The 12,182-nt window shown below is 41.9% G+C and overlaps 1 protein-coding gene across 1 annotated transcript in view; it reads left to right on the forward strand.

Annotated features, from left to right (window-relative positions):
• Positions 1-12,182, forward strand: part of Skap1 (src kinase associated phosphoprotein 1) — a 293,807-nt gene that overhangs the window by 19,184 nt on the left and 262,441 nt on the right. The window contains exon 2 of the mRNA XM_051158403.1: positions 5,867-5,972. Coding sequence (XP_051014360.1) covers positions 5,867-5,972 — 106 coding nt within the window. The remainder of the gene's footprint in view (positions 1-5,866; positions 5,973-12,182) is intronic.

Genomic DNA, 12,182 nt, shown 5'->3' on the forward strand with positions numbered 1-12,182 from the left:
ACCCACTCTTGTGAACCTTTGGCCAACCATGGAATTAAAAAAAAAATTTATTTGTGTGTGTGTGTGTGTGTGTGTGAGAGAGAGAGAGAGAGAGAGAGAGAGAGAGAGAGAGAGAGAGAGAGAGAGAGAGAGAGAGAGAGAGAGAGAGAGAGAGAGAGGTCATGCTAAGACTCACCATCTCTGGCCCTCACATTCAGCTCTGGGGTTTCCAAGATGCATTGCTATGGCCGGATTTTACCTGAGTGCTGGAATTTGACATCAGGTCCTCACGTTTGAACAGAAAGCCCTACACTTACTGAGCCATCTCTTCAGCCTCTATTTTAAATTTTTTATCAAGATTTAATAGGACTAGGGATATGGCTGCACAGTAGAGCACTTGCCGAGAACACACAAATTCCTATGTTCATCCCCCAGCACTGGAGAGAGAGAGAGAGAGAGAGAGAGAGAGAGAGAGAGAGAGAGAGAGAGAGACAGACAGACAGACAGACAGACAGACAGACAGACAGACACAGAGAGACAGAGATACACAGAGACAGAGACAGAGACAGACAGACAGACACACAGACACACAGACACAGAGACACACAGAGACAGAGACAGAGAGGTGGGTGGGAGATGCAAAGGTCAGGTGGCCTCAAGCACTTGGAAGCTCAGTTACTGTTTGCAACTGTTGTGTCTCCCAGTGACACAGCCCTTTTGTCCTTTTGAAATAGCCCTCTTTATCTCTGGTATTTTCCCCTTTCTTGAGGTCTACTTTGCTTGACATTAATGTAGTAACTCTGTCTCCCTGATGCTTTCTGTCCGTATTTTCTATTGTTTCCCATTCTTTTACTTTCAGCCTATTTCTGTGTTTTTATCTTAAAGTGTGTTTCTTATAGACAGCATATAATTGAGTCTGGGGTTTTTTAATATAATATTTTTATTCATTCCTTGAGAGCCTTGTAATTCATGCAATTATTTTTTTTTTTATCACATTCACTTCCCTCTCCAGCCTCTCTCAGATGCCCTGCTACGTCCCATTCAACTTCATGTCCTCTTAACCCACAGAGACCAATTTATACACTGATGGGTGGTGAAGCCATCCTCTGGATCCCAGTTAGTCTACTAGGGACCACACACCTAAAAGAAAGTTGACTCTTCTTCCATCCAAAGCCATCAACTAGGGGTGGGTGTTGGTCTGCCCCTCCCCATCCACGCTGCAACATTGACTAGCTTGGTCTTGAGCAGCTATTGTGAGCTCCTGAGGGCAAGGGTCCCTGTCATGTTCAGAAGATACAGTTTCCCCCTGTGGGCTCTTACAGTCTTTTTTTTTTTTTTTTTCCACAATGTTTCCTGAGTTTTGAGGGGAGGGCAGTGTGATACAAATGTCCATTTGATTCCTGAGAACCCCAGAGACATCTGTTTCTGCACTTTGGCTGTGAGTCTCTGTTTAACTGTTGCTGTCTGTACAAAAACAAAACAACAACAACAACAACAAAACAAACAAACAAACAAACAAAACCAGCTTCTCTGATGCAGTCTGAGAGCTGCACTCATATGTGGAGATAGAGACCTATTTAGAAGGCATATGCCTGTTTAGTAAGATTACAGAAGACTCACCCCCTAGGACCTCTGATGCTCCCTAGCCAAGGGTTTTTGGTTAGATTTTTTTTTTGTACCAGGCATGAGTTTCCTCCAATGGAACAGGCCTTAAATCCAGTTAAAAAGCGGTTGGCTACCCATCACATTCATGCCACTATTGTACCAGGCTGGTCATCACTGTAGCTCTCAGGCTGCACAGTTGCTAAACCCTTCTGGTACTATGAAAACTAGCCAGCAAGGAGGAAGCTTCCAGAACAGAACCAGCTTGATTTCTCCAAACCCTGAGATCAAAGTATGTGATGTCTTCGACAGTAGGGTCCAACCATCAAGTTCTGGTGGGCAACTACGAGCAAAGGCAACAGGGTGCATTATGTTGGAGGTCTTTGGGACACCCAACAGCTTGATTGGAGCTAATCCATACCTGGCACTGGGCTTTTTATTTGGCAACTTGTGACTTGTGGGAAGCACACCATTTCCCCATGTAGGATTATTCCATATTCTCTCTCTCTCCTCACTGCCCCCATCCCTCATATGCCCTGCCCCACCCCCACCTATGTGTGTCTGTTTTAAAGGAAGATTGTTATTTCTCTCTGCCTTTAAATTAGATTAGTTTGTTCGGTTTTCTTTAACTATTGTTACCGCTGTACTTAAGCTTTATTTTGTTACTTGTTTTCCAGTTGCCACTTTTTGTTTAAACTTGTCTGTAAAATCTGAGTCAAGGTGCAGCGTTGAGGGTATAGTGATGAGCATAGCTGCCTCCCTAAAGTCTTAGTCAAGTGCTTTTTTTAGCATTCACTTAACTTTCTTTTCAATGTGTCTATTTTTAAAAAACAAGGATTCCTGATTGGGCTTGTTAAGTGAGCGCCAACAAGTCTGCTTTGTGATTTTACCCATCATAATCCATTTAGAGTTAAGATTGGATTGCTAATAGGGTTTCATTTACTGTTCTCACCCTCTGTGCTATTGTGGTATTATTTTTTTAAGACTTTTTTTTTTTTTTTTTTTTTTTTTGCTTGCATGTATGTAATAAACTGTGCAGAGCATTGTTGTCACCTGTGTGTGAAACGGCCCATTGTCTTTTGAGAAAATTAAGCATGAGGCTGTTTCAAGTGGACCCAAGTTTCTTGTTTTTAATTTTTTTCACTGTGGCACTCCTGAAGGGCTGTTTCTCTCTGGTGTCACTTGTCTTCAGCAAGCAAACTAACTCCCTTCAGATTTCCTTCCGTGCAGCTTTCCTAGCGTTTTCATTGATCTCAAAATTGTCTTTCTTCTGTCTTCATCTTTTGATGGCTGCTGTCACCGGATATAGAATTTGGAGATGACCAGGCCTTTTATTTACTCTTTATTTTTTTTTTTTTCCTTTCAGTACTCTAAAGTGTCATTCTAGTGTCTTCTTACCACCATTATTTTTGATGAAAATTCAAGTCTCATTCTCATCATTGTTCTAGTGCATGTGATGGGTTATTTTCTCTGGCTGCTTTGAAATTTTTCTCTTTATCTTCGCTTTTCAGCAGTTTGACTGTAATGTGCCTAGATTTACTTTTCTTTGTTTTGTCTTGTTCTGAGGATTGAACTCAGTGTCTTATGTATGCTAAGCATGCATTCTTCCACTGAGCCATACACTGGCCTGGAAATTTACTTTTTTTTTTTTTTTTTTTTTGTCAGCAACTGTTTCACTGAGATTTTAAATGCATTTTTTTTTTATGGTGCCCTTTTTTTTTTTTTTTTTTTTAAGCCTTTTAAAGGGGTAAACATACAAATTAAAAAAAATCAGAGGTACTTGAAACCAACTTTATAAAGTGTCTCATTACAGAGCTGGAGAGATGGCTCAGTGTTTATAAGAATACACACTGTTCTTGCAAAAGATTGAGTTAGCCTCCAGCTCTGGGTAGATCAGACACCTCTGGCCTCCACAGGCGCTTGCACTTTCATACATATACATGTGCACATGATTAAAACTAATAAAAATATTTTAAAGTACTTCTTTGTCTCTTAAAATTTTCCCTTCCCCCTTCCCGAGTTCCCCTCTCTCTTTTCAACAAGGTCTCTCGGTGTCCTGGGGTTCACCCCTTAGACTCCCCCTGGCTGGCCAGCAAGTCCAAGCAATCCTTTTGTGTTCACATCCCCAGAATTGGGCTTACAAATTAGAGGCCAGTGTGCTCAGCTCTTTTTTTTTTTTTTTTTTAATATTGGTTGTGGGGCTCAAACACAGGTTTTTGTGCTTGTGTGATAAGCATCTTACCTACTGAACTATCCCTCCAGTCTTTGCAAACTCATTCTTAAGAAATTATTTAAAATTATATTCGAAACAGAATTTTCCTAACTTTATTTCTGAATTGGTCACTGCTGATATGGTTGAAGCTAGTGCTGTGGCTCAGGAATAGAATTCTTGCCCAGCACATGCAAGACCTTAGGTTTGATTCTGAGCACAGAAAAACAAACTTCTGTATCTAAAAACCGAGGTCAAAATACAGCTGATTCCTGAATACCGTCCTTATACCTTATAACATGTATTTCCAGTTAACCTTAGGGCTTTCTGCATATAAGATCACACCAGACACAAACAGAGATGGTTTTACTTTATTCTTCCCAATACAGATATTTAAACTTCATTTTCTTGTCTAATCGCCCTGGCTAGCATCACTAAGACAATACCGAGTATAAGTGGTGGCAGCCCCCATTGCTGTTTGTGATCTTTCTTTAGAAGAGGGAAGGAAACATTCAATCTTTCACCATTAAGTTCAAGGTTAGCTATGGGATTAAAAACAAACAAACAAACAAACAAACAAACGAACAGTTCTGTTGTGTGGGGTGTCGCACTTAGCCAGCAGGCTATGCTCATGAAGTACACTTCGAGCCCCTAGTAGTTGGGTTTATGTAGGGGCTGTTTGTCGCGCTGAGGAAGTTTCCTTCTTTTCCTGGTTATATTGAGTGTTTCTATCACGAGGTACCACTGGATTTTGTCAAATGCTTTTCCTGTAGCTCTTGAGACAATTGCATGTTTTTGTCCTTCTATTAACGTGATGTAGTGCATTAATGGTGCTTCAGATGCCACTTATTTTGTTGTTGTTGTTGTTGTTTTGTTTTGTTTTTTGCCTGTTAATTCAACTTCCCATTTTCTTGTTCTTTAGCATTCAGAGCCCCCCTTGGAGGAACCTATTAAATGACATCTACAATCGATGTGACTCAGGGCTTAGATGCTGATGGTGATTCTTTATGAAAATTTCAATCTCTGGGCTTTGAATGTCATCAGAGGTCCTGGTGACAGTTACCTAGCACTGTTCTGTTTGACGTTACCGAATAGCATGAGGGCGAAACAAATGCTTAGATGTACTTACGTGGCCCAACTGTGCAAGTACATCACATTATTTTGGTGGTACATGTGATGCGGTTTCATATTGTAGCTACAGTTTTTTTTTTGGGGAGGCAGAGACTTTTAACTATATTATTTATATGCTTTTTAGGGATGATAAACATATTATGAAGAATAAAGTATGTAGCTCATATTCCTGGCAATTGTAATTGCTATCAATGTATTTTTGTCTTCGAGAATTTGTGTACCTTCAAATTTCCTCCTTCCCCGTAACAAGATTTGTTTCGTAGTATGTGTTTCCATCATGCCCCTAGTTTATAATGTACATTCACATTAATTGCAATTTCCCTCTCTTGGATGCATTTTTCTTTTCCGTGCAGGCTCCTTCACTTGGTTGCCTTGTCATTTTCATTAATGACGTATCTCCTAGTTAATGTTTCTCCTCGAAATGCCTGCCCTTTTTGTTCCTGATTTTCTGGATGAGCTCTATTTTTTATTTCAGCTACAGTTACTGGGGTTTCTCTTCTTCTCTTATTGGCCTGTGACCTTCTGTGACTTATTTACGCTATTTGCATGTTTCTCAAGTTGACAATCCGTCCTCTGCCATCAGTGACCATCAAGTATGTTAGGCCTTGTTTAAAAAAAAAAAAAAATGGTTTTGAGAACAGCTATCTCTTGTGGTGGATGCATGCATCAGCTTCCTAAATTCACAGCAAGGCCTTTGGATATTTAGAACTTGTCCTTTATAGAGATGCTGGAAATTTTAGTTATTCTGTATTATGGCAAGCTATTCCTAATAGAAATTTAGCATCTCTACAATTATTAAGTATATGATTCTTTTAGTCCGGTGATGCTCACTTCGTTCAGCCACAAACGTCTACAAGAGGAACAACATTCATTTCCCGAGCGTTCAGATTTTTTTTTTCTCCTCAATCACCCTTCTTCTGTTGACTGCCTTTTCTTTGCCTTTAGATACTGAAGACTTTCTGGCAGAAGGCTTGCAGAATGAGACCCTCAGTGCTGGGGCCCAGGACCAGAGAGACCACATTCTCCGGGGCTTCCAGCAAATCAAATCCAGGTTTGTATCAGCCAGCCTCATTGCACTTTTCCAGTAAATAGCTCCTTTACCAGACTGTAAGTTAGTGACGGCAGCAGCACGCACCTGCCACAGGGTCTCGTCCTTGGGCAGAAATGTGTGAACTGATTTGGAGGTAGGTAAAGATGCTGAAATGTAGCAACCTAAACCACGCATCGGGCTGATTTTGGTTGGGATTTTACGTTAGCCTGTCTTGACCATCTTTGTGACTAACAATGGCGGAAACATAACCGTGAAACCAAGACATTTGTACTTGTTCAGGTAACTAATGAGGAGGTGTTAGGGAGTAGAAGATGATTTTCATGGTTTTGGGCACCGACTCTACTTTCACATTCCCTTCTGCAATAGAAAAGTTAGAATCAGGCCCTGGTTAGCCAATTCTTTGACTGCACTGGTATGTATCAGCCCTGGCCTCCGTAGGGAACATTGGGCTCATTAAGTTTTTAAGATAAGGAGCTCTAATCTCATTTGCACGTTTTAGAATGGGAGCAGCTAATAGATGCTGGGAACACACGCGTCAAGATTTCCTTTACAATCCGTTTCCTGACCGACTTTTCATGAAGTTGGCCACTGAGTAAGCGTCGAACATTTCTCTGTCCTCTGCTACCTGGGCGAGGCTCTGATTCAGAACGCTTGGCCCTCAGCTCTCCGTGAGCATCTGCAGGGCTAGAGCTGGGACCTCACCTGCGAGGCCGATCATTCTTAGTTTCTACTTTCAAAACCGGTGGAAACTTCTTAGACGTGGGTGGAAATCTATCCTTCGGCAGGGCACAGCCGGAGTCTACTCCTTGCAGGAACGTGAGAGACCCTCACGAGGTGCTCCTGCTGGATCTTAATCGACCTTTCCTGCTGGCTAATTAAGCATCACTTTTACTCAGCAACTGGGGACTGTGTAATTATCAGCCTGGGTTGCCCTGAATAATTGAAACAAGTAGAATGCTGAAAATGGGTACTTTTTTCTCTTTTCTTTCTTTTCTCTCTCTCTCTCTCTCTCTCTCTCTCTCTCTCTCTCTCTCTCTCTCTCTGTAAAAGTGGGAATATCTAATTTTTGGTAGGCTGTGGTGAAGTGTTGAAATCAAACTCTTGCCCGGCATTACTTCATTAGTAGATAAGTTTAGGCTTAGTTACACACGCGGAGGCTTAGTTAATGACCCATAGATTTTCTTTATTTTCGTGAGCTCGCCTCTGTATTACCATAAGGATCGTATAAAGAATAAAAGTGGAATTTTAAATTCTATTACAGAGAGAGGGAAGCCATGAATATAATAGGGAGCATAGTTGTTCTGTTGATGTAAAATATGTGATATGGAACTCAAATACAATTTTGTCTATTTATATAGACAAATATACATATATCTCCATATTTGTATCACAGCATTAGGAAAGACATGTTTTGACATTCAATGGGCAGTGGGGAAGAGCATTTGTGACCACTCTACTGTCAATTTCATATTACTTCTTTTCTTTAAAAAAATATTTTTTGTGTTTGTGTATTTGGCCTGCATGTATGCCTATGGAGCACATGTTTGCCTGGTGCTTACAGCAGTTAGAAGAAGGCACTGGGTCACTTCGAACTGGAGTTATAGACAGTCACGAGCGGTTATGTGAATGCTGGAAACCAGATCTGGGTCTTCTAGAAGGAACCCCCCCCCATATTATTTCTCAATCTTCTTTTGAAACACACACACACACACACACACACACACACACACACACGCATGCATGCATAGCCTCACCCCTCATGGAATAAAGAACATGGTTTGTGGGTTCAACACTTGAAAATAATCAGCAGACACCTTAAGAAACATCGTCCGTAGGTTGCTGACGAGAACTTTCTGTCCGTTGATTTGTTGCTAGAAAGATGACACTATTTAGATTTTCATAGTTACCACCTGGCCAAGGAAACGAGGACTCAGAGGTTGGGTACCACACCAGAAAACGGAGCAAGGGAGTGTTCCTCTAACCACATCTTGGAGGTCGTCTTGCACCCACTTCTTCAATCACAGTGTCGTTAGTGGAATCCCTGTTTTCCTGAATCTTCTTCAGCAATGTCAGCTCCACTGTCCTATCTGTGCCTGGCCAATATTAGACGCTTTTATGTGTTAAGACCAACTGGTTTCAAAACACCGAAAATTTGCAAAAAATGCCAGCATTTACTTCTATGGTATGATGTACAAGTAAGTGTGAAAAAAGTGTCAGAAATCATCAAATCTGAGAGATAATTATACATAAGAAATTCCGGAGCGACGGAAGCATCGTTGGAGATTGTTTGCACATGTTTCATCTATAGCCACAGTAAAGCATATGTATTCACACATATTCCAACTTTTGTTTCATGGCTTAGGTTCCTTGACTTCAGTTTTGGCTGGGGAGCAAAAAAAAGGGGGGGGGGGGGAAGGGAAGTTAAAAAGCAAAATGGCCCTGCTGTGAGTCTTGGTAAAACTGTGAGCCTTGGTCCTGGGTTTTAAGGGCTGGCTCAGAGTTCAGTGGTGCTTTCTTTCCACGGCTGTGGAACTGCTTGAATTGGAGCACGTGACTCCACCACTAGCGGTGGGATGTACCGTTTGTCACCTTCCTGTTGTCCGGGATGACTGACCGACCACAGGAAATGAAAGTTGCGTTGAGTCAGCAGTGTCCCCGACATGCTCACCAGTCCGTGAGCATCCCTAGCACAGCTCTTGGCTCACTTCCTAGACTCGCGAACAGCGGCAGAAATAAGATCTCTGTATCTTCAGCTGCATCGCTGTGGCTTGAAAGTGCGTTGAGGAAGGATAATGTTCTTCACGTATGACAGATGTTCTTCATGGACGGCAGTTTCTACGATTCCGGGGAAATGGAGTCCTGTTGTGGTATTTGATGTCCCGAGTTATTGGCTTTCGTTGCTGTGGTTGCTGCCCTTCAAGCCGCATTCTCTTCACCTCAAGACTAACAGCTTCCACGTCCAGGCTCTCACTGAGCAGGCTTGGGAGGAAAGCGGGCGAAGGCGCCTCCCCGCTGTAAAGTGGTGTCACTTCAGGATTAGCTCCAGATGTGAGACACCTGGCATGAAGCAGACACAATTTCCACGGTCAGAAACTTGATGACGTACCTACGCATTTGGAGGAAACAGTAGGGCTTTTCTTCCGCGTTTGATCCAGGGGAGGCCATCTGCCAGCAATAATACACCGAGAGTGAGGGAAGGGATGAAAAACAGAAGACTTTTTTTTTTTTTTATCATCGCGATAGAGATAAATCCTCTCTTGATGGCCCTTTTGGGGACTCCTCCCTGCTAGAAATGAAGGCCAGAGCCAGCGGAACCAAACACGGTGTATTGTTTCCTTCTGTGAAACCTAATAATACGGAAGGAATTGCAACATGTGACAAGTGGATTTATAAGATGTTTAAATGGGGTAAAAATAAAATAAAATAACTTTGTCTAACAGGTTTATGGCCCAAACTCCACAAAACTCAGGACACTTAAACTATAGCCAGAGAACAGGTTTCATTGTGGGTGGCTAGCCCACAAGATACACTATTCTCGAAAATCTCATAGAAAGAATTTAGATTTTCTTTGGGAATTTTAGGGTTTGGAGTTGTTTTTGTTTTTTGTTTGTTTGTTTTTTGTGGTTTTTGTTTGTTTGTTTTTTGCGTAACATGAATTTAGTTTGAAAATTAGATTAAACCTGACAATATCTGTAACTTTGTATCACAAAAAGGGGCAAGCGTTAGTCTGGCAAAGAAGCAAGGCTTTTAAAGGAGTACACTGTAAATGCTGTTGCCATTAATTGCATAGCTTTAATTTACTGGATTAAGTATGGGTTGTTGAGCTTATAAACGCCACAAACAAAACACATTCAAATAAAGGATTTTTGCTTTTATCAGGAAAATTTAGCAGGGCGTGGTGGGGCACACCTGTAATCCCAGCACTCAAGGAGGCAGCCTGGTCTACAAAGCAAGTCCAGGACAGCCAAGACTACACAAGATAAACTCTGTCTGGAAAAAACAAACCAAAACAGAAGAGCCTAATGTTTAATGTGCTATTTGGACAATTGTGTATTCACAAGCTTAAAGATTTGCTTGCATCTCTCTTCCTTTTAATTCATTCTGCAGTGTGTGTGTGTGTGTGTGTGTGTGTGTGTGTGTGTGTGTGATATTTGCCTGCATGTATATCTGTGTGCCACTTTCATGCAGAGGCCAGAAGAGAGCATCATATCCCTGGGACTGCAGTTACAGACAGGTGTGAGCCACCATGTGGGTGCTGGGAATAGAATCTGGGTCCTCTAGAGGAGCAGCCAGTGTTCTTAACCACTGAGCTGTCTCTCCAGTGCCTAATTCTGCTGTTTATCATGGAGTTTGAGTGCCAGGGAGGACAAAACATGAGTGCAAGATGCTTACGTGATCTGTTTGCTTTTAAATATGTCTGAAAGGCTCAAACATAGTAGAAATAATTTGAACACAATACATTTGTTAGCTGGATGAGAAGACATAGGCCTGTAATCTTAGCCCTGTGAGGCCAAGGCACAGGACCATCATGGACTATACAGTTATAGAGAGTCTCTCTCTCTCTCTCTCTCTCTCTCTCTCTCTCTCTCTCTCTCTCTCTCATTCTCTCTTTCACAATAAAAACCAACCCCAAATCAAAACAAACACATATACCTCTAGAAACCAAAGAGAATTTCTTCTTTTTTCACTTTCACTGTTCTTTTCTGTTTAGAAAGGAGGGAGGGAGGGAGGGAGCAATGACCTGGTGAGATGCTCAGGGGGTAGGTGAAGGTGCTCCGCCCCAAGCCTAACACCCTGCACTCAATTCCCGGGACCCATACAGCAGAAGGAGAGGACTGCCTCTCCAGTGTCATCCTGTGGCCTCTACGCAACAGACACGCACACAAAGTAAACATGTAAAGAACTGTAATTCTTTAATAAAACTTCAAAAGAAAGGAAGGAAGGTTGGGAGTGCAGCCCAGTGATAGAGTACTGGCACAACTTTCTTGAGGCCCTGGGTTCTGTCACCAACAGCACAGATAATACACACAAAAAGAAAAGGCTACAGCAGCTCGGCTGATAGGTTAGTTCCCTATCAAGTGTCGTCTGTCATCCAGTGAGTGTGTCCGGAGATGTCCCAGTGGGGCTAAGAATTGGTGGTGGTGGTGGTGGTGGGGCCTGGTGTCTGCTTCTGTGGGACTGAGGGTTACTGCACTCACAGTCTGGAATGCTTGTAGGTGAGACTGACACCATTTTGCTTCCCACTGGCTTCTTGGCTTAAATTGTAGGGGATTTGCTGGTGATGCCTGTTCTTGTACAGAAGAGCTTCTGTCTGTTCGAAGCAACCTTGATGAGCAAGTTCTCATGTTAGCTTTTTTTTAAAAATAGTGTTTATTTGATTTATTCCTTCATTTGTGGGACATATTAGAGTCCAGCTCCAAGATTAAATTACCCCATTTCTTTTCTTTTGCATGGGGCTGCAGTGATGGTATCTGGAAGAAGAAGCTTTTCCCTTTGGGCATCTCATAAAATAAATATTTTATACGAGTAATTCAGAGATGTAATAATATTTTCATATTTTTCATGCTAAGTAGCAAGATTAAAACAGTGTAGATGAAGAGATTTGTTTCTTTTTATTGCCTTATTTATTTGTGTGTGTATGTTTGTGTGTGCGCGTGTTTGTGTGTGTGCATGTGTATGTGTGTGTGCATGTGTGTATGTGTGTCGTGTGTGTGTGTGTGTATATGTGTGTGAGTGTGTGTGTGCCATGTTGTGCCACAGTGTGCATGTAGAGGCCAAAGGACAATCTGGAGTAGATTCTCTCCTTCTACCATGTGGCTCTTAGGCATCAAGCTCAAACAATCAGACCTTTTTTAAGTTTTAAGTTAAGTTTTAGTTTTTGTTTTTCAAGATACGATTTCTCTGTGTAGCCCTGGCTGTCCTGGAATTCACTCTGTAGACCAAGCTGACCTCAAACTCAGAGGTCCACCCGCCTCTGCCTTCCAAGAGCTGGGATTAAAGATGTGTACCACCATCGCCCAGCCAGACTTTCTTTATTAAAGAAAATGTTATCTATCTCTCTATCTATTTTAAGGTTGGGACCTTTCACAAACTTGCATGTCATCTGTGGTCATAGGATCCATGCTAATCTTATTCCACTTTTAGTACATGTGCTGTTGAGCTGGCTATTACTCCTACTACTAATCAAAGAGACAGGGTCACATGTGGCTC

Source organism: Acomys russatus, chromosome 16 (genome assembly GCF_903995435.1).
Source record: "Acomys russatus chromosome 16, mAcoRus1.1, whole genome shotgun sequence".
Taxonomy (NCBI): Eukaryota; Metazoa; Chordata; class Mammalia; order Rodentia; family Muridae; genus Acomys; species Acomys russatus.